Below are 24,246 nucleotides of genomic sequence, written 5' to 3' on the forward strand. Positions count from 1 at the left end.
AAAATTCCATATTATGTTCACAAATGCGAAAAAAAGAAGGGAAAAAACTTTACTTACGATGATAACCCTAATTAGAAAGCTTATTTATATTTTCCATTTCTTGCTACGCAATAGGATGAATCTTACTCGTTTTCTCCAGTTAAATGTGAGCATGTGCAGAAAATATTCTAGATCAATTCTGTCGGTATGCGCTTCCCTGTTTATATTCAATTGAAGCTCTGCTATGTTACCGTTGTCATACGAACCAAAGCCAATGTTTGATGTTAAAACCTGCAATAATTAACATTTGTTATTTTCTTTAAATAATACTGATTCGGTTGCAATGGTGTCTAAATTACATGTTTTGCCAAAAGCATTTTCCGCTATTCAACGAGTAAATACTGAAGAACTTGCTCAGTTATCAGAATCGGAAATAAGACCTCTTTTGCCATGCTTGGTTCGCATGGCCCTTTGCGCTCCTTTGGATCAAACCTGGGACTGGGCTCAAAAACGAAAAGTGATTTTGCAACTTTTATCAGGAATTGAAGTCGTTAATTCGCTTGTTGCGTTATTATCAATAGATTTCCATGCTTTAGAAGTGGACGTCCGGAAAGAACAACAACGGTTTGTACATTCAATTTCGTTTGGATTTCCTCTCTCTCTCTCTCTCTTTTTTCCTTCCCCTATTTAAAAGAATAATGTTAAGTTCGCGCTAAGTTGGTTAGTTGGATAATAATCTTATTTTTAAAATTGCCTTTCTATGATGAAAAGTTGAAGATACCTTGGACATCGAATTAATTACTTAAATCTCTAGCTTATATTTAGTATATGGTCATCGTATTTCTTTATCGCAATTTCTTTCAAAATTATTATTTTACATTGTACAGGAGTTCGTGTTTTTTTTTTTTTTTTCAAAATAAAGTTTTATTGCTTATGAATTTAGATCTCTTGTATAATGGATTTAGGAAACCCATTATACAATTATTCTAAAATTTTTACCTGGTTTCTACATCTACTCAGTAGCAGAACAGGCCAGCTTACCTAGTGGCAAAAAGGTCCTCTTGGACCTAAATCAATGGGGGGGGGGCTTGGATATTTATGTCTTTTACAGATCAAATTCAAAAAATTAATATTAACTGTGGCAGAGTGAATCTTGGTGCAAACAGTTTTCAAGTTTGTATTATATACAAATACATAAAATAAGAATGCATTACTCATAATGTGTTTAATCCAAAGTATTAATCATCTTAGTGACATTGAAATACATTCTTGAAACATGCTGCTATATGCGATTATTAAAAATTCCAATCTTTATTCTTAAGTGAAAAAGTTCTATATGTTGCATTCCACAGAAATGTAATAAGTTTTAATACATTCTTTGACATGCAAATGTTTGGGGATAATCAATTAATAAATATATTACGAATAAACTTTTTATAGTATATGATCAGTTACTACAGTTTATAAATATTTCTCTTTGGTCTTTCTTGCTATTTGGCATTTATTTGTAATTTATATATCATCCTTGTCATTATTTGTAATTTATGTATCGTTTATATAAATCCAAAGCTCTAGTCTTGATATGTGGCTTATTTACGCATTTGACTTAAATAGGACAGTGTGAAAAATAATGAAAATTATTTTGCAGATTTCTTTTCAGTTTATATATGATTAAATTTATTTGTTTAAATAATTAATTGATAGGTCTAATCAGTTTCAGCAATTCCTCAAAAGTTTATTTGTGGACTTTGTGACTTCTATCTTCTAAAATGTAAATTGTTGCTATGACTTCTTTTCAATTAGTAATGATTATTATTTGTTTATATTCTAAATTTGATTTATTTATACAAATACAAACAATTATTGTGAAAACAGATATTTATTTTAATGACATCTGTATCTGAAACTGAACTGACTGTATCTGAAAAATATTAGCCCAGGTTGGTTTCACTTCAGACATCGTTTCTATAAGTATATGATAAAAGCTTCAAGTATCAAAGAATATTGCTGTACAGAATATGGAAGAGCATTCTCCTTATAGCAGGCTGCTTTGAAGTTCTTCTTGCCATGCATAGTGTAGATTGATTTTTTTTTTTTTCTTTTTTTTTGAAACTCAAACAGACTGCATATTATCACATACCAGTAATATATGTCTAAATTCATAAAATTTTTACATGCTAATTTTTATATAAATTATCAGAACTAATACAGAATTTTGCATTTTATTGTGACCATAATGGGTGTCACTGAAAAGTGCATTTAATATTTTCTGGAAGTGAGACCAGAAAATTGAACAAACATAATATTTTCAGATTTCTAAACAATAATATTTGTCATTTATTTTACGCCATGTATAACATTATTAATTGAAGAAGCTCTGTATTTTATTAAATAACGGTACAATTCCTACTGTAATACATCAGTGGACTATCATTGGATGGAATATGTAGGACGGTCAAAGGAGATCAAACAAAACATTAATAAATGTTACCATCTGTTGTTCTATATCAAATGACCTGCTCCCTTTTGCTTTTTTTTCCCCACATTGTTTGTATATTTGGTATACCTCTTGTAACTTTTCTTTATCACCTCTTTGGGCTTTATTGTACTTAGTGTGCAAAGAACATTGATCCTTTCTGCAAGTTTCATGTACTAACTCTCTCTCTATGTCATCTGCGATTTTCTGTTATTTTACCTCCAATGTCCACTTCCAAATGATATTGAAAGCAATTATTATACCATTTCTTATAATAAAAACAACAACAATTTTTTTTTTTTTTTTTTTTTTTTTTGTTATGCATATCTCCAGTGTATCTAAAAAATCATCTCGCTTAATTCCCTTTGTGAAATATGGAATCTTTGTTACTCTGCAATAAAATTCCAAAACAGTTAAAAGCTTGTATTCCAAAGGAAGTCATGAAATAATAACAGTTTGGTATTAGTGCACAATATAGTTGCATTGCCAAATGTGCAAAATGTTCATCTATTATTTAGTTTTAATCATATTAAATCTAATATTAAATGTAGTGAATTATTAAATGAAAAAAATTCAAGATTGATATCTATTCTGTTTTTTTAAGTCCATCCATAATCACATTGTAACTTTTCCTTTCTTTTAAAATGTAATCATTACTACTTTTATATTAAAAATGCTATGAATTATTAGAAAGGAAATATTCTTAAATGTAGCCTTTTTCATTTAAAAAGAATTTCTTTCTTTATTACTAGCTCGGCAATTGTTAGTAAATTCAAAATAATACTTACCTATTAAAACAGTAGCAACCAAATTATGCACTAATACAACAACTTTGTATTGTAAAATATGATATTTTTCTCTAAGTTCTCTCTGTAAGGCTTTTATATTTACTCGCATGTTTGTTGTTGAGCAATTTCATATATAATTTCATACATTTTTGTTGAAAATAAAAGCATGTAAATTAATATAAAATATTGATTTTGAAGCAAAAAGTTATAAGTTGCTCATTTTCTAGAATATATTGCATATTAATTTTTTTATGTTCTCAGATGCCGACTTGGACCTTCAGCTGGAGAAAATGCTCTCATATCCTCTTCACCAAATGGTTTGGCTTTGGAATTTGAGCGTAGTGATGCTGCGAGGAGACTCAGATTATTTCTGAGTGAATTACTGTCTGTTATGGCTCAGGTAAAAATAATAATAATAATCTTGTCCTATTTTAATGTTAATTAGAATTTTATTAGAAAATTTGGATATTTATTTTATTATTAGTTCATGTTTTATCATATCAAACAATTAGTCAGTGCTTTTATAATATTCCTGATTATTTTATTTAACTAAATTAATCATTGATTATATATATCCTTTATATAATTCCTCATTTCTTCATGAATGTGTTAGAGTAACATAAATATAAAATTCATAAATTAACACAAAATCCAATATACAGTAAAATTTATTTTTGAAAATTTTAACTTATTCAAATTTGGAATAAACTTATCAATGAACTCCTTTTTCTATATGCATTTATTATTGTTACGAAGTATATCTTTATTATTCTATTTTTATATTTATTCATGAATTTTAGCATTAAGTTGTAAAAAAATTATTTATAAAATTCTTATAGATAAAAAGAGAGATATAATTCTAAATCTTTGAATATTTTAAATTCTAATTTTGAAAATTTATCTTTTTTGTTTTATGTCATCATAAAAGTTTATTCTATTCCTTTATTAAAAAAAATATCTCTGCCTGTAAAACTAATAAATATTAAATTTATGAAGCAGAGTTAAAATTGATAAAACAGTTTAAATATTATCAAGCATGATTTTTTGTAATAAATTTATTCTGTTTTGCTTTTTTCGGGGGGGGGGGGGTAATTCTTTTTTTAAATTATCAACTATGTTTATGTTATCATAGAATGTTATATTATCAACTATGATATCAATTATGTTTATTTATTTTGCCAAATAAGAATCATCCAGCTTGTTGGCATAATTAGTAGTATTTTATTAGTAATATCATTTCAGTAGCAAAGTCCTATAAGACTTTTCTTTTAAAGCTAAAATGGTAGTTATTTCAGATACTACAGGCATTATATGTGTATTTAATCTTAGGGGGGGGAATTCAAGAATGTTGATTCTTTACTTTCATTTCTCTGATGAAGGTATGTAATTAGTTTTTTAAAAATGATGAAAATTGCTTGGTTTTTAATTAACAGTGTACAGTTCCAATTTCTGCTTCAGAACTTGCTATATATCTTCTAACTCAATATATTGAAAATAATATAAACTTGGTGATTTTATAAATTATGCTAAGCAATTTTCTAAAGCATAACTTCATCCAGCAGTATTTAAGTATTAGTACTTAGGTTTCATATTGTGCAAAGAATTGTCAATTTTTTAAAATTTAAATAAAGTGTTAGATTATTGGTAATTTTATGATTGATATTGTATTAATAACATAGTTCAGTGAAATTTAAACTATCTCTTCAATTTTAATACATATGCTTTTTAAAATAAATTTTCTGGAACTAAATTTTTAAAACTTAGTTGATTTTAGATTTTGCTTGCTTTCCTTTGTTTTCATTTTAGAATAAAAGAAAAACGAAATAAAAAAAGAAATGTCCAATTCAGATCTAGTTTAAAAGTTTTATAAGGTAAAACTACTTTGAACAGTCTGTAAAATTCTGCTTCCATGATTAATTGGTCGAAAACATGATTTGTTTATCAAATTCTGAAAAGAAAACTGCCAACATAACCAAAATAACAATTTTAATTTTTGAAAATTCTCTGTAATTTAATCTTTATATGTATACTATTGCAGCTTTTCACTCTTCTGGTTTGTCTGAAAACCATTATAAATTTTTAAACATTAAAAATATTTCAGTAGACTTATCAACATTTGGAATTATATATATTTTAATGTTTATAGATAATGCAAAATTAAACTTTTATATTAGTAATGTTTTCAACTTATTTTTACTGTTTTTAAATTAAGAGAAAAAGTTCAACGGAAGCACCAGTTTATAAAAACAAAGATTTTAAATATTATAAAATCTTCAAAAAAATTAATTCTTTTTTTTTCTTTCTGAAAAATAAACTGTAATTCAGATTTCTTAAATTTGCTAGTAATGAGATTGTTTTATTAGTATGATGATACTAATTTCTATTTATATAATTAATTTATAAGTTGAAGAATATGAGAAACTATTCACAAATTTTATTTTTAAAAGGTCAAAGAAGGGAATGTCGATGGTGTACAAAATGCAGAATTATTTGAAAGTATTGTATATTTAGATGAAATTGCTGATGTTTTATGCATAGCACAAGCAGGTATGTAACATTTTTTCAGGTATCATTAATTACATTAGACGTTGACAAATAATCTCAGAGTTTTATTCATTTTTATTCAGTTCTTTACAAAAACTAAGATTTCCAATATGAATATGTGCTTTAGATCACTATGCCATACAATAACATTAAATATTTTGTTATTCACAAGAGTGAAAACCTTGTAAGTTTGCTAGTACATTACCAGATATTTGATTTATGAAAATGAAATAGGATAAGCTATGCATGCAATGATTGTGGCATCTACTAAACATTTTTAATTCAGAAAAACATTTTAACCATAGAAGCATGGTTAGCTAATTATTTAGTTACTATGTCAAAAAAAAAATCTGCCAAATGGTAGCAATAGCTGTACATTTGGCTTTTTTTTTTTTTTTTTTTCCCTTTCTTTTTTTTCTTTTTTTTTTCATGATAACATTTATCACTTGAAAGAAAAAAAATTGTTGCAAACTAATATCCTGATCTGAATTCTGCACCAAACAGTTGGGGAACTTCCCAAGGTGTATTATAACTAGAATCTATTCCATGAAATTTTTCCTTGTGCTACAATAATTTTATTTTAATCTTTAATGGTCTGTGACCTATTTATAGGACAGTTACATTTCATTTACATGACTAATCGAAACCCATGCCATTGTTTTGTTTTATGCAATGTATTTTCCTAAGCTCTTAAAAATTTTCAAACATGGGCTGCCTATTAATGAAGTTTTTAAGTCAGACTGTAATCATTTTCAGATTTGATTGAATTAAATAGAAAAAATGAGATTATTACATTGCATTACAAACAGTGAATGTGATTGTCATTACTAAGCGGTTAATTGAAAGCAAAAATTAGTTATTCCACACCAATGTAGTAAATGCATTACTACAGTAATCCAACTTTACTCTGAAAAATATTTGATGCATTATTTAATTGAAAAAATTCTTTTCATAAAAATGTAGCAATGACACTCAAGAAGAGGGAGATTAATTTTTAATTGTTACTCATGTCACTAATTGTTAACAGCTTTGACCTTAATATTTGAAGGGGATTAGAAACCTCAGTAGTTTGGTTAGATTTATTTGTAGGAAGTTTCTGTAGAATTTTAGTGAAAGATGGGATTATTTTTCTGCAATTTCTCGTTTTAATCAATAAATTATTGGAGTTTTTTTAATCAGAGTGATAAATAATATCTGTGCTTTTTCTGGGAACCCATACTGTTGTTATTTTCTCACTCTGATTCTGTAAACTCCCTCTTGTCTCATCTGCCTTCATAGAATTGAAATACTGTATTCCTTATATGCTTGATAGAATAATTTGGAACCTGCAAGTTGTTTTCATTAATCTGCATGCATAAATGCATATACATAAGATTTTTTTATACATCCAGCACAATATTCAAATACAAACAGCACAATATACAAATTTCAGTTGTATTTTTCTTAGTAAATACAATAGGGTTGGGTTTTTTTTCCCTTGTGTTTAACTAAATATTCTTTCATGAAATCATTATTTTGTTATCCAGGAAATTTTTTTAAGTCAAATTCTTATTTGCTTGAATACTGTATATTATTATTTCTGTGTGCATCTTCCTCTCCACCAGTTTTGTATTTTTAACCAACCTTTTCCATAAATATTAATGCAAACTAAGAAATTTTAACGAATATTTTTATGTATTTATAGTTTCAATATTTTTTAGATATCATTATTTTTTATGTGCTTGTTTCTTGTATTTTTAGAGCTTCCTGGACTTTTGTACATTCCAGATATTGCTGAAGCTCTTTTACACATTCCAAATGGAATTTATTTACTGTGCAGATTAGTAGCTAATTCCCCAGATAGCTTTCAAGAAGGTATTTGAAAAATCTTGTATTTACAGAAAAGTAATAATACATGAAATGTGTTTTACAAGAAATCTGTATTTTTTTAAGGAAATGAATAATTCAAAACTAAAAACCAAATGTTACAATTTTGAAAGTTCTATGAAATCGAAATAGTCTTCTTTTCATAACAACCCAGCAATAACAGTTCATAAATTTACATATACCGAATATAATTTCTTATATTTATAAATTTTTCAAGGTGTATGACTGAAATTTCATGAATCCTTATTTTCATTTCCATATTATTACTTTTCAATTTTTATTTGCTTATGCTGTGATTTCCAAAGCATTACTGAGCTTCCACTGACCACATAAATATAGCAAGATGTGTTCATCCCATAATATTGGCAGATTTATATTTGTTACTTTTGCCTGAAAGCATATCTTGATGTTTAAAAATTTGTGAATCATAGTTCTCTGCTCTTTTACTTTGTATATTATTAAGATATATGATTTGCAAGAAATGGTCAATGAGTGAAAGATCGTGTTTTTCTAATAAAATATCTTAATGTGATTTTAATCATTTTAAAGACAATAATATCAATAATGATGTTTATATATCAGACTTTCCTTTAGTTAACGATGAGTCTGTAAACAACGTATTAATCATTAAAAATGTTTGGCAGTATAACAAAATAGATATGAAAAATATTTTGATGCCTTCTTTCCTTTTTCTAGCAATTTTTAAATCATTGTATGTGAGAAGTGATTGATATTTTTAATTATTTAAATTTTTTTTTCGATCAAATTTTGCTGATGATATTCCTAGAAACAGACAGACACTTTGAACAATGTATCAACAAAATCGCTCTTAAAGATAAACCTAATTGGATGGGGGGGGGGAATCACAGAAAGCAAATGAGAAAGAACTTAGATAAGTTTTTTCTGTTTTGTTATTTCAAACAATTGAATATTTGAAGGAGAAAAAAAAAAGCCTGAAATATTATTGGTCTAAATGACAAATACTATTAACATTTAATTTTAACTAATATTATTGAGTAAAATGGATTAGTTTTCTTATGAAGTTTCTTCAATTTGTAACGGTTGAAAAATTTGATAAAGATAACTACCCATACCCAAAATTAAAGTCTATGACCTAATAGAATATCTCTGTAGAAGATTTCTAGGATTTAATATACTTGGAAGTATTTTAGCATAAATGATATACTTCAAATTTATACAAAGTTGGAAAATGTTTCAACAGTTCTTGGATCAATCTTTTGGAATGCTTACATACTTTATAAAAAAAACAACCCAATGGAAGGAGGGGAGAGGGACTTCTGGAGTTTCACATACAAATGATTATGGAAAGAATTCAAATGGAAAAATCAACTAAACTGAAACATCTAATTATACACTCAACCATTTGAGATTGGCAGCTTATCATTTGAGAAACCATATATCTCCTAATTCAATAATAATAATATATATATATATTTAATAAAGCCTCACAAGGAATGATTATTGTTGCTCAAGAAAGCTAGAGGAAGAAGTGAAATTTGCTAGGATTAGTGAACCTTGTTTTGGAGCTTACATGTTCAGCAGATTTTCTTAATTTCTGTAAATATTATATATTTCAATTGATGCATATATTTTTTTTTACATTCATTGTTTCATAAGACAAATAGAAATATAATCATAATTTAATTTCAGAATTTTGTATTTACTTGATTATATTTAAAATTAATTTTTTTGGGCATCTGTCTTTATGATCTAAATCAACATTAAAAAAAATCTTTATAACAAAAGTATGCTTCATATTTAAACTTCTAAGTATGTATAGATTTCATATATATATATATGCAGAGGGTTATCAAAATAATGGGAACACCTGTGAATAAGTGACATTTTTGAATGTGCTTTGTAAGCATTAAAATATAATAATAGCCACCAGTTTTATATATATATATATAGCAATGTATATAGTCTGGTAGTGTGTGTTAGCTTTATTAAAGTTCTGTAATTCTTGTATTTTTTTTAAAAGCGTAAAATTCCGGACGTCTCAGATTTTCAAAGAGACCAAATTGTAGGATCCGGTATAGCTGGAGCAAGTGTGACCGAAACATCCCAACTTTTATATGTTTCTAGAGGTACAGTGTCTAAAGCCATGACAGCATACACACAGTGTGACAAGACAAGCTCAGCAAAGCAAAATAGTGGGTGGAAAGAGAAGCTCAGTGAAAGAGACCAACGAGTATTGAAGCAGATTGTAAAGTTTAAAAAGCGAACAACTGCAGCAAAAGTGACCACAGAACTCGATACCCATCTCAATCTTCAGTTTCAGTGATTACAATTAGAAGGCACTTTCATAAAGAGAATATTCATGGCAGAACAGTAATTCCCCAAGCTATATGTCGCAGGTGTTAATGATAAACATCTATAATGGTGTTGCACTCACAAAACCTGATCAATTGATAAAGAAAGTAATGTCTGACAAATTGCATTTCACACTTTTCTCTACAACAGGATGAGTGCATGTTTGGAGAACACCTGCGCAAGCGTATGATCGTGATTGTCTCCTTCGAACTGTCAAGCATGGAGGTGGATCTGTCATGATATGGGCAGCCATGTTGTGATATTCTGCCAGACCAATCGTAACCCTGAAAGGAAGGATCATTGGGAAGAAGTATAGAGAAATTTTAGCTGACCAGGTCCATCTTATGATGTAAACTTTGTTTCCTGCAAGAGATGGAATTTTCCAGGATGATAATGCACTTATCCATGCAGCAAGACTTGTCCAGTCATGGTTTGATGAACACGAGGATGAAGTTAAACATCTTCCTGTCTTGCACAATCACTCAACCTCAATATAATTAGAACTGTTATGGTCTATTTGTTAGCATTTAATGCGGAATCGATATCCTCCACCAGCATCTCTCCCGGAACTTTCACAATATCTCCAGGAAGAATGGTACAATGTTCCTGTAAATACTATTCAACATTTGTATGAATCAATTCCTAGGCGAATCCAATCTGTTTTACTTGCTAAAGGTAGTCCTATACTAATGTACTAATGCTAAGAAAGGATTCTTTATAAATATGAGGTGTGTTCTATTATTTTGATAACCACCTATATATATATATATATATATATATATATATAAAGCAGTTTTGTTTGGAAACATGAGATTAATATAGTATGATGTTGCTTTTGAATATGCTAGATTCTTTAGATTCTAGATTTTATACTTTAAAAATATATATAATTATGTGCTGAAAATACTCCTTTAGAATAGACTTTCTTTTACTGCCTGATTTTTAAAATATACAACAAATATGTATTGAGTATTGACATGTACTAAGAAATAAAAATATATGCATATGATTGAGTTTTGATATAAACCAAATGATTTCAATAGGTAGAAATTAAGCATTTAAAGAACCTCAATTCTATTTTTATCTGTCATGCCACATGAGACTGGGCAGTTGGAGTCTATTATACTTCCAGTTTATTTTTATTCAATGTTTATATGAGAGTATAATACCTCTAACTTTTCTTTAAGTGTTTAAGCTGATGCTTTTTTTAGTTTAGAATGTAACTTTCTTTCATTTTTCCTTTGAAAAATCTATAGTTTGTACAACCTTGATCACTAATGGGGATAAACAGGATGAAGATTCTCCTGCTGGGAAGATGAGAATACAAGCTTTAAGAACATTATGTCAAATGAATAAAGCAGAAATATTGTCAGTTAGAGGAAAAGCTGTAAGTTTTTCTTTTAAGCTAAAAAATGTTTTATTTTTAAAAAATTGTGACAGAAGAAAAATCAATACCTTCATCAAATAGATGACATTTTATCTTGTACTTGTCCAAGCAAAATATTTTATATAAAATATGCTAATTTTATGCCTCCTGATTTTTGATATGAATTGAATTGTTTATTATAATTTATGCAGTATTCCTAATATCAGTCTGGTTTGTTATATGAATTTTCTACCATTAGTGACCTACCCAATCATTCCTACTATAAAATCTGTTTCATCTAGTACCAAAATTATAGAAATCAAACATATAAGGCCCTGTTGAAGTGCTTTTTTTGTAAAACATCATGATTATGTAAAATTCTTTTATTAGCAAATGTCAAAAAAAAAAATTTTTTTTTTGACAACTTAATAAATTAGACAATGTTCCATGATGTGTATCTTAACCATTTGAAGTATATATTTTATCCAAATTCAGCCTGTTTCATACTATGCCAAAGATTGGCACACATCCTCATGTATTGTTAGAGATTAATATTAGAATATTTGAATTAACAAATCTGTTTGTAATCAAGAGTATGGTATTTATTGCTTTAATTATCATTTTTCTCTCTTTAACTTTTCAGTTTTAGTTAACTTAGTTTAGTAACTAACTTTAATTTAGTTCTAAATTTTGTTTTGTTCATTTTTTAATGGATTTATATTTTTTAACCTTCTGAATTAGGTTGAGTTTTGTCATATGCCTGGCCTAGCAATTCTTTTAACACTAGACTATTGTCGTATAGAGCAGGAAATTCATGGAAACCATAGTTCAGTTTTAGGTGATCTAATTGCATTCATCAGTGGTTTGCTGCTTGGGAGTGATGATAAAGTCAGAAATTGGTTTGGACAGTATTTCCGAAATAGCCAAAAGGTGAATATTTTCTTATAAACTCATTGGTTTCTTCCTGAATTAAATTAACTGTATGGAAAAATTTTTATTTCTCATCTGTTATTCTCATATTTAAGCATGTAAAACATATATACAGATTAAATTATTTTATGAAAATAAGAATTTTAGATGTTTTGAAAGAAATTTCAATTTTTTAAAATCAAAATTGTAATAATTGTTGCAAAGTGATTGTAGCAGTTGAACACTGGGGAAAAAAAAATTTTTAATACAATTGTGAAAGTTGTCTGATACCATCTTTTTTTTTTTTTTTCTTTTGAATCCTTGATAATTTTTAAATAGATTTTTCTAGGATATATAGAAGTCTCTATATATGCTATTACAGATAATGTAATAATGATAGTAATATTAATAATACAGCACCCATTAGAAGTATAAGATTCTATGAATGTATTTTTAAATTATCTAGCAAATAGGTTTATTTATATATATATAATGAATGCAGAAATCAACTTTATATTGAAAAGACATATTATAGATATATGCAATATTAAGAAGTAAAAACTATCCAAAAATGTTCATTATTTGATTCCATCTGACTATCACTTCTCAAGCTTCTCCTGGTCATAGAAACTTGGAATTTTAAAAAATTGAAACTTTTATTGTGTTACCAGAAGTTTTGTGGCTTTGCCATTGGATAGCTAGTTAAAAAAATGTTGGAAATATCCATTACATTTTCAATGCTTAGTTAATAATCTGTTTCTAAATTAAAAATGACAAACAATGAGCTGATTTTATTGCTTTGCTCCTCCTACCCAAGAAGCTTTATATCACTGCAAAAGTATTTTAGTTTCTCTTTTGATTTGCTTTGCAGTATTTTATGTGATGTTTGTGATCCATAGAATGAATTCCACTCTTGGCTTATACATTTTTTTATTATTTTGTAATGGGAGAAAAGTTAAAGTTTGTTTTTACTTTAAATAATAAAAGCATAGTAATTGGGACATTAAAGATGCATAAAGTTTGTTTTTACTTTAAATAGTGAAAATATAGTAATTGGAACATTAAAGATGCATTGGACTTAATGTATCAATACTGCAAGCTATTTTTATTAATTAGTATAAGTGTTAACTATTTTATTTCAAGTAATTGAAGATAGTGGAGAATTCCCCCCCCCCCCCCCCGTCTTTCATGAAATATTTATTTCTAATAAGTTTTAATTCTATTATTATTTTTTTAGAAACCAGAAGGAGATGGCAATCCTACACATCTTTTAAGAGAGGAATTGTTGCAAAGATTGAAAAATTTAGTTTTATTTAGCATTGATCACCATAATCTGCCTGATGCAAAAGTTGTCCAAGCAAGCTCTCTGCTACGATTATATTGTGCATTAAGAGGAATTGGTGGTTTAAGGCAAGTTTCTATTTATATACATTTATTAAAAACTTATCATTATACAGTTATATTTTAAGATTTGATATTACTTATTAATGTCTATTTTATGAAGCATCAAATTAGATTTGCATGCATTTTTTTAAATAGTTTCTTTAAAATGTTTTTCTTTTTGTTTGTGTAAACAGAAGTTAACTGTAGTTGTAAATTATCTTAGTCAAATGGTTAAATGTATATTTTTAATAATCATGCAGAATGTATTGGGGGGGGGGATAGTAATTAAACTTGTAACTGTAGTCTTTTATTATCTTTTTTTTAATATTTGCTAACAAAAAAATGGTGGTGGTTGTTAATTTAAATAAGTAAAATATTAATTTTGCCAAGCATCTGATATTTATTTACAATAACAAAATTGTCTTTATTTCCCTGTTTAAAAACATTCCTGTGTTATATTTGCTTTTATGCATTAATATATAATTCTGTTATCAGGAAACATTTCTAGTGAATTGCTATATCTTATGTGTCTCCTATTTTTTATTTAATATCCTGATATTCTCTTATTCATTTCTGTATAGCTTGCCATGTGTTTTTTTTTTTTTTTTTAATGCTATGTGTCAAAGCATGACTAAATTTCAGCCATAATGGGCTCTATTTACTCTGTTTTATATAAATAAAAGTTAATAAAATTCCTAAAAGTTTTTCATTTAATATTTTGAAAAATTAATAGTGATACCATTAATAAAATTGATAATTTCTTATAAACTGGTTATAAAGGAATAATATATATTTATATAATATGAGCATTTTTACTTAAATATCAAGCACATTTTCAATCCCACTTTCAAAGCAATGTTTCCATTTTTTTAAGATTTTTAGATCAGATATGTTTAAAATTTCTCTCATGTTATATAATAGCTTCTTCCTTTTTTTAAAAGTTATCATCCTTACATGCATACTTAATCAAACCAACAATTGCTTTTACTTATCTTGTTTAATTTATCTTGCTGCCATTTTTGATCAATTTGTTGAAATATGAAGCAGAAGTTATTTCTCATCTTGGTTGTTCTCTGAATTGAATACAAAAATGAATTATTAAATATATATATGAATGAACTTGTGAGCAGTTAACAGAATACACAAATTAACTTGTAACTGGACAACAATATGTTTAAAAGTATAGGAGTTTCTCTTAGCTGGCACCTAATTGATTGCTAATAATAATTCTGAAAGTATGAATTTTAATCCAAAATTTAGAACTATGCAATTAAAAAAAAATATATGTAATAAGTTATTGATAAAAGGATGCAGCTTTGGGTAGATGTAAATGATTTTGATCCCATCACACTCTCTCTTGAACTTGTATTAAAAGAAGAGAAAGATAGTGAAGCAAGAGGGAATAAAGATGACACAGTGACCAATAAAGTGACACAGGAGCAAGCAGACAAAGGATTGTAGTCTATTATAATGTTTGATAAGAGTATTTATTCCTTTTGGCATATAATATTATGAAGCTTTTTTGCCTACACTGTAAATTTTTTAAATTCTCCAGACAATTTTGTAAATAAGTAGATTTTTAAGGATACATGCCATTATACTAACAAGTGTATAATTTGTAATAATATGGATGGTAATTTTAAAACATTCTTAATTACTTCCTTGAAATATAAAATTATATGTATATGTTTTAATTTGAGAATAATCATTAAATGATTTCTTTCATAACAAAATAATTTTGTATTTTATTTCACCCACGTCCTTAATTTTGTATGACTTGCAGTTAAAGAGCATGAGAGGCAATATATCCACTCTCTTGATATATAAATTTTGTCATGCTAAGTTCTACATGATAAATTACGAGAAATTTTTTTGTATGTTAATATAATTAAATAACTTCCAAATTATATGAAATAACTTCTTTTAATATGCTGTTATTTCAAATAATAATAATAATTCATTGTTGCTTCCCCTCCTTGCTTTTCCCACTCCTTAAAATCATATTGCATCATAGCTAGCACATGAATGCTATTTGTGCATTTCCTCGTGTCTTGAACATACGTACCAGCGGGGGGGGGGGGCAGAGGATTTTTTCCCCTAGATTTGAGTGGAAACCCAGATATTTACTTAAGTATATACGTAATGTTTTGAATTAAATTTTGCTTTTAGCCATGCTTCAATTAAATAGTTGTGTAATCTTACATTTAATTAATGTATGTGCAGTATTTAAATTGCTGTTCCTTGCAATTGACCAGTATGGTTCAGAACATTATAAACCTTAGTTCATAAACATTTCTATATGTATTTCAGTTAATTTGCATGATTTATATTAAAATGCATATTAATATTGAAAAGAACATCAGCATATTCAATAGAAAATCAGTTGCATATACGATTTGCACTTTGTGTTACTCTTGATTCAATTTAAAGATACAGTTTACGTGACATCCTTCTCCCTTTTTAAGTTTTTAAATTATGATTACAAATCACAAAATCATTTAAATAAGATGGTGGTTATGAACAATTTTCTTTACATTACTATTTAATTTGCTACAATGCAATTAAATTTTATAATTTAAATGTAATTCTGATTCAATTTGAGAAATATTTATTATATCACTAAAGCAATTATTTCTATTTTAGAAAGTTCCTTTTCTTATAAGCTTCTGTTTTTTTTTAAGATTTTGCCAATCTCATCTTTAACAAAATAAAATATAGGATACAGGTTTATGAAACTATTGCTAAAAGTTCCCATTTTGTTTTAATATTTAGTATTTTAACATTTTTTATTTTGTTTAAACTCAAATAATGAATGAGAAGTCTTGTTTATAATATATATTTTTCCTCTTTTTTTTGTTGATTTGATAATTTAATTTTCAACCTATGATTAAAGATCATTTGAGCTGAAGGTAGATCAAGATTTGATATTTGATTATTTTTGTTCTCCATATAATACAACAAAATAATTTCCAATTTCTCTTTGTTTTTCTTATAATACATTTTGGTATTCTTGCTCTTAAATTGCTCCATTATTTGTGTAAAAATGAGAATTAATAAATACTTAGTTTAAAATACCTAATTAAAAGTGCCAGCTTAATAAATATAGCTGTTAAATAGAATTTTATCAAATAGGGTTAGAAATATCATAACTGGAAAAAAACGTGAGTTTAGTTATCATTTTATCTGTGTATTTATTCACAAATTCATTCCTACATTAAAAAAAAAAGTCTAATATATCAGTATTTGATGTTTTAATAGTTTTTTTTTTATTTGCCTTTTTAAATTTCTCACATATTCTAAGTTGTAATTTTATTTTCTGTGTGTTTGAATTCATACCTGCCCAGTATTAATTCTCTAGCTTTTTTTCTTACATTTCCGTATATTAAAATAAGCTTCATGAATTAATAATAAGATTGATTTTCTCAAAATATAAGGAATAATTATCTTTTCATTAATAAGCAATAACTTATTATTAATATAAAGATTACTTTTAACTTTATAATGTTTTTACACTGCAGTTTTACTATGTTTTTACAAAAAAATTTTATGATTTTTGATATATTTCAAAACTATTTGCAATTCTAGATCTTGTTCAACTTCTTCCCTAAATAGTACAGCTCTCTTTTCATTCATAAGTAAAACATTTTGAAATAATTTGTAAAATATTTAGCTTTTCAGGATCATTAATTGCAATTCATTAACAGAAAATGCACATGATAAAGTATTACTTAAAATCTTCAATTACCTTGCATATAATTTATTTCATTATCATACTTCAATAAATTTAAAATAATTTTTGGTATTTTAGAAAATGTAGCTATAGAATTTACTTTTAAATGCCTAATTATGCATGTGAATTATAATTGAGAAGTATTGAAACGATCAAGCACACAGCAAATGAATTTCGGTTTATGTGTGTATGAAGGGAAAAAGCATTTATATCAAATAAATATATCTTTTTGATAACATATTTGACTACAGTAAGTACTTACAATTCTTTAGGCTAGACTTTTCTTAAACTGTAGAGGTCACACATATATGAATTTAGAAATTGTAAAAAACTGCTAGTGCATCTAGTAACTATATCAAGCAAAAGTATTTCTTAAAATTATATGCCTAAGAGTTTTTTGTAATATTAAATCTTCATCAGTAGGTAATGATCCAACAACATATTTCCCAGCAAGAATAAAGTAAAAGTTAGAAAATGTTTTATGTATTTAAATGAGGTTACAGTTAAATTAACAAAATGTGCTTAAGACATTGCAGTTTTATCTCTTTATTTTTATCATTTAAATTTGTTCATCTGCTTATACTGATGTAAATATTTAATCTATGTCTTAAATTTATTAATTATGTTAAAAGGATTTTTCATGTTTTAATCTGAGGTTATAATAAGTCATTGATAATAAGTAAATATATTCATTAACTAATTTGTTAATAAATGTATTTACTTATTCAAAATTTGCTAAAATATAAATGAAAAATTAATTTAATTATCAAATATCAAAGCATGTTTTTTTAAGCTTTTTTTTTTTTTTTCATGTAACAAATATAATGATTAAATGCACTTCATTTTTATTTTTATGTAACGTTAGCTCCCTTTATTGTTCAGGGTCAAAATTTTGGTTTTCATATTCAATTGCTTCTAATGTGCTGGTATAGCTATATTTCTTTTAGACAACATCTCATTGATTTTCAAATTCAGGCTTTTGCAATGTTTTGGCTCATTGCAACAAACAAAATGAAACATGAAATCCTTACTGTTATTGATTTCATGTTTCCAAATAAAATAAAGTTTGCTCTTTTTATTTTTGTTTGAATTTGGATGTACATTTCCATCAGACATCATCAAATCACTACATAATGTTTTTTTTAATTTAGTTGTATTCTTTTAAATATTTTTAACAGGGTAAGAAACATAATCAAGGTTCTTGTCTTTTTATTTAGATTTAATGAAGAAGAAATCAACCTGTTACTCCAGCTTCTAACTTCACATCCACCACCAAGCCCTGCTGGTATTCGATTTGTGTCCCTTGGTTTATGCATGCTTCTTGCCTGCCCATCGCTGCTCACATCAACAGATCAGGAAAAGCGAGCCACTGATTGGATCCAGTGGCTGCTCAGAGAAGAAAGTCATTTTGGCAGGTGATTATAGTAATTTCTTTTTCCTCTGGGTTGCATAGTTTCCAATTTTATCATTTTTGAGTTGTTACTAAAGGCCCTCTTTTTCTCCCCTTTTGAAATAAGATGCCAATTTTCAAATAATGAATTACCGATATTATTTTATTCAATAACAATTTGCTGGGGTTTTTTTAAACTTTATATAATTGTGGGCTGAGAACTTCTAGTCAGTATCAACCAAAAATTTAATCAATTTCAATTTTAGAACATCATTATCAGTAATTAAATTTTACTATTCAATGAATTTTACAAAAATCAAAGTGTGTAATAAATTAATGGAGCAAAGTCTAACTACATGTTTTTAAATAACAACACTTCCAGGCCAAAGTCCAATAATAATTATTGATGAATTGCTAAAAAGTATGTGATTTGAGATTATCTTGTGAAATCTGATTCCTTTTCAATTTACCAGTTTACTACATTTTTCTTTGATAGTTCCTTCAGTTTTGCTATTTATTGACTATTCACAATTGAATAAATTGCATTTTCTCTATTTGAATTAATTACTTAATATTTGGGAACTAAGATTATTACATCTTTATAATCCCACAAAGATGATGGCTTAATTTTCTTTATTACAATGCAATCTTTCAGACTTGTTTATTTCATATGCTCCAGGATCTTTTTCAGTTTTAATGGTAAATATTTAATTTTTTTAATCATCAGTTATTATTTATTTAAAAACTGCATTATTTTAATTTATTTTAATGTAGAAATTGCAGATGTTGAATTTGTTGTTGATGTTGATGAGGATTTTTGAGGTAACAAATCCAATATTTTTCAAATTCTTGTTGATGGGTAAAATATTAATTTTGAGTCTTTTATTAATCTCCTATGCTTAAATATGTCAGTCTGGGTCAATTATGATTTTAATTTGGTCATTATGAATTTCAGTTGATTGGTAGAAATGTGAATTATCATTTAATGAAAAGTTATTTCTACAAAATTTGATAAACCGATCTGATGCATGCATTTTTTTTAAAAATCATCAACACTTTAAACTACAATAACATTGATATTCTTTTTTCTTCAAAAATAAAAATTAGACAATTCCATTAGAAGTAATGCTCATTTTTTTTTTTAACTCGACATGAAAATAAACTCAATCTAATAAGCTGTTGAATAGAATAAATCATACAGCTGACATAAATTATTCATAAAGATAACACTATTTATTTGGAATATCAAATATTTTTCCTGCAATCAAATATTATTAAATTTTTCCAAATATGGGGTAGATTTTTGCCTTATTAAGCTATGAAAATGGTTATTTTTTATGTATGCAAATTGACTGTGACAACCTTGTAGCTATATTTAATCAAAGGGATATTGAACAACAAAAAAGAATAGCAACAATGTGTGATTTAGTTATGAAATTGAGAAGAGATATTAGATACAAACATCATATTTCCAACAGAACAAACAACTTAGTGGGTAGTATACTACTTATTTAGTGTTAGATGTGGTACATGATGATGCTACTTGTTCATAAGTCAGTAACTAAGTAAAATCATATATTTTTTTTTCAAATATAATATTTAAATTGTATAAATTGCTACTATGAATACTTTTGTATTAAATGTAATGAAGAATCTGTGTGTGTAAAACAAAAGTAATTGTGAAATTTATAGTGTACTGAATGAACATTTTTGTGTGTGTTTATTTTACTTTTTAGATTGTATATATTTATTTTTCAGGATGTTTAAACTTTGTGATGTTTGCTTTTTGTGTGTGTGAATAATAACTTAGTTTATTTTTTCTCTTCCTCTTTTACTGAACATAGTACAAGTGGTGTTAATGCTTCTTTTGGTGAAATGTTGCTTCTGATTGCTATTCATTTTCATAGTAATCAAATGAGCTCTATAACAGAATTAGTTTTTTCAACACTGGGAATGAGAATTCCTATAAGATCCAACAATCTGGCAAGAATGAAGACTATATTCACTCAAGAAATATTCACTGATCAGGTAATAATTTATATTTTTTTAGTGGTTAATGTAGGAGTTACTTTAGAATGTTGTTATATATATATTTTTAATATTTTGCCATTTAATATTTTTTCATTAATAAATATTTGTCTGTGATAACTGAAAAATATTTTTATTCAGTATTTAAAATGACATATTAATATGTTATCTTTGTGCAGATTGTTACTGCACATGCCATAAAAGTTCCTGTTACGAAAAACTTAAGTAGAAATGTAACTGGTTTCTTGCCTGTGCATTGTATTCATCAGCTTCTGAAAAGCAGAGCTTTTACTAAGTACAAGGTAAGAATTGTGACTTGAATATCATATATTACATGTGCGCATTCTTTAAATTTTTTGATACATTAATTTTATTTCTTTCTTTTAAACATTTATTAATAATAATATACACATTCCAATTTAATTTCCCATACTATTTTTCCCTCTTTGTATCAAGTATATGTACATAGTATTTTATATAACATGTGGCAAAAAGAGGAACTGGTTGTATCAGAGTATTAGCAATCAAATCTCACAATTGTAATCTTTTTTTGCATAATTTATTTTTATTTTTTATTTTTGGGGATGAAAAGAAAAAAACATGATTGTATCCATGCCTACAGGCTACTTATAAAACAATCATAATCACTTTGAAAATTGATGTTTAAAGGCTAAAATTCCCATTTTGTCCTTGTAGAGGTCTTAATTGTCTATCCTAACTTAGAACATACTTAATCTGATGAAAGAAATAATCTCAATAATGACATAATTATCTGTAAAATTATTTTCTACTTTTTAATGTAGAGCAAAAAAGCCTTTATCTTTCAGAAATTTTTGGTAAAAAAATGTAAATGCTCAAAATTTTTAGCATTAAATAATAAATTTATTTAAAATTCTGAGATAAAAATTTAATTGAGTTGGATTCCAGAGTTGCCAATCTATGTATGTAACTAACTTTAAGACTTCTTTGTTTATTGTTGTTGAGTATTGATTTCACATTTATAGTGAGGTTATCTTAAATTTAAATTGTATTATTTTATTTGTATGTATTAAATTTTATTTTATTTTATTGTATGATTTCTTTAATCATACAAAATCATTTCTTTTTTCTTATATTTTGAATGCAATCTGTGATGTATTAATGTGCGGTAAGAATTTACTGTACATTAATACATCACATTTTCTTATTACGCAATCTAAATTAATCCAGAATTTATAATGTTTTATATCATATTTTGATGTAATTTAAATTATATTGCAGTTTCTGGCAAGAATTGTTTTTAAATGTCTGTGAATATATATATATCTTGACTGTGCTTTCCAGTTCCTTTTTAATATTGATTTTATCATATTTTTTAGGTACCTATCAAAGAATGGATATATAAACAAGTTTGTAATACAATACCTCCACTGCATCCAGTTCTTCCAGCACTTATTGAAGTGTATGTGAATTCTGTTCTTATTCCCAGTTCAAAGAGTTCAATTGACACAACAAATGAACCAATAACAGAGGAAGAAATTCTTGCTGTGTTCTCAAAATCCGTTTTCATGCCTCAAGAACAAGGAGCTTCAATAGAATCGGAACAAAAACCTTCTTCGTTAACTTCACAACTTTTACTTCTGTATTACCTCTTGCTTTATGAAGATACAAGACTTTCGAATATGAAAACAATTTTAGCTAGTGATCGAAAAGTCAAGCGTTATTCTCCACAATTTATTGCTAAAATTCCAGTGTTTTACTTAATACAAAGAGCACAGAAAGATCAAGAACAGTTTGCTGGATTATTTTCGCCCCTTTTGCGTTTACTAACTACACATTATCCTCATCTATGCCTTGTACAGTCATGGTTAACTGAAGAAGAAGACATAGACTGTGCCTTAAAAATCTGCCGTGTTAAATTACAAGGCTGGCCAGAAGGTGGATTTAGCAAAGATAGTCTTGACAATGGTAACTACTTAAAATATATTTTTTTAATCATTGAAGGAGGATGTTGACTAAAAATTAAAAGAAAAATAGCATTAAAAGCAAAGCCTAGCATTATAAGCTTCTTTTTCTCTTTATATACTTAAATAGCTAGATAGGAAAAGTGTAGATAAAAATATTTTAATGTGTATTTTTAAAACGTTTGACTTATTACCTTTTTGTCTATTCTGTTTGAAATTCTTTTTATAAATTGACTTTATTTGTATTTGTATCTCAAAAGAGTTCAAACAATTTTTTTATCCATAATATTTTATATTTAAAAACACATTTTCTTCCCAGCATTTAAGCAAGTACAAAGCTGCCCATTCCAACTGCTTTCCCATCTGAATCACCTTTTAACTCTTCCGGTTCAACAGTTGTGGCCATATGCATCAAAATTTGTTGCATATTTACCAAAACTACTGGATCATTCAGACTGCTTACAAATTTTAATTAAAGCCAAGAAAGTATGGTGGAAATTGAATTCTATTTTCCCTCGCAATTTGTGGGTAATGACAGTCAATGCATTTCCTCAAAAAACTTTTTCAGCTGCTCGAAAATTGACATTAGATGACATCATACTAGATCCCCTCCATGTCCTCAGGTGTGATAAAAGAATTTTCAGGTGAGTTCCTTTGTTAAAGATATTGATTTGTTGCAGAAGAAGATTTTGTCCATAATTTGATTAATTTAATGTGTTAATTAAAAGTAATTACATTAATTATATATTATAAAGTCTTGTTTTAAGCATTGATAAGCTACCTTGCTCCTTAACTGCTTTTTCGAGTTCTGTCCTCTTCTCTTGTCAAAGCATAATATGGTAAATAATAGAAATAGATGAAGATTATTACTACAGATTACAGAAGATTGTAATCCATGAAAAATTAGATTCTTTAAAGGTTATTTAAATGAGATATTACTTGAATATATAAAAAATAAGCATAGATGAAAACATGGGAAAATAAGGCTAAGAATAAAAAATCTGGCGTGTTTTTCCTCAAGAGCTAATTTGAGTTTTCCTCTAAAGCACTCTATAAGAAGTAAACTTTAAAGAAAGTAATTTTTCCAAATTTTTAATGGTTGCTTACTATGTATGTTCAGCTGCTAAGTATGCAATCAGTAAGATTACTTCATTAATCGCTTGATGGATGAAAGGCTAGTGCTATACTCTTAATATTCCTTGATATAATCATTTCTAATCCAACATTACTTTTAACTGAAAAGTGTTAGTGTTTAACTGTTATCTGACTTCAAGCCATTTCCCTTATTACTCTCACCTCCAGAATGTTCTTAAATTATAATGCAACCTTTGCATGCAACTGATATTGATTTTGTTGTTAATTGATAACTGATATTGGTGTTAGCAACAGATAATGATATATATAACGAAATATCGGTATATTTTATGTTTCTCTCCCTTAAATATACAGTAACTTTAAATCATGGTAATGCTTTTAATTGCCTTAGTTTTTTTTTCCCCTATAACTAAAC

The 24,246-nt window shown here is 26.9% G+C and overlaps 1 protein-coding gene across 1 annotated transcript in view; it reads left to right on the forward strand.

Annotated features, from left to right (window-relative positions):
* The first annotated feature begins 181 nt into the window (after positions 1-181).
* LOC129988272 (integrator complex subunit 2-like) overlaps positions 182-24,246 on the forward strand; it is a 47,485-nt gene continuing 23,420 nt past the window's right edge. Inside the window, exons 1-12 of the mRNA XM_056096459.1 lie at positions 182-603; positions 3,505-3,643; positions 5,691-5,790; positions 7,528-7,641; positions 11,244-11,374; positions 12,095-12,283; positions 13,500-13,672; positions 18,593-18,790; positions 20,610-20,793; positions 20,973-21,095; positions 22,152-22,740; positions 23,056-23,380. Of these exons, the coding sequence (XP_055952434.1) occupies positions 323-603; positions 3,505-3,643; positions 5,691-5,790; positions 7,528-7,641; positions 11,244-11,374; positions 12,095-12,283; positions 13,500-13,672; positions 18,593-18,790; positions 20,610-20,793; positions 20,973-21,095; positions 22,152-22,740; positions 23,056-23,380 (2,546 nt within the window). The 5' untranslated portion in view covers positions 182-322. The remainder of the gene's footprint in view (positions 604-3,504; positions 3,644-5,690; positions 5,791-7,527; positions 7,642-11,243; positions 11,375-12,094; positions 12,284-13,499; positions 13,673-18,592; positions 18,791-20,609; positions 20,794-20,972; positions 21,096-22,151; positions 22,741-23,055; positions 23,381-24,246) is intronic.

Source organism: Argiope bruennichi, chromosome 10 (genome assembly GCF_947563725.1).
Source record: "Argiope bruennichi chromosome 10, qqArgBrue1.1, whole genome shotgun sequence".
NCBI lineage: Eukaryota > Metazoa > Arthropoda > Arachnida > Araneae > Araneidae > Argiope > Argiope bruennichi.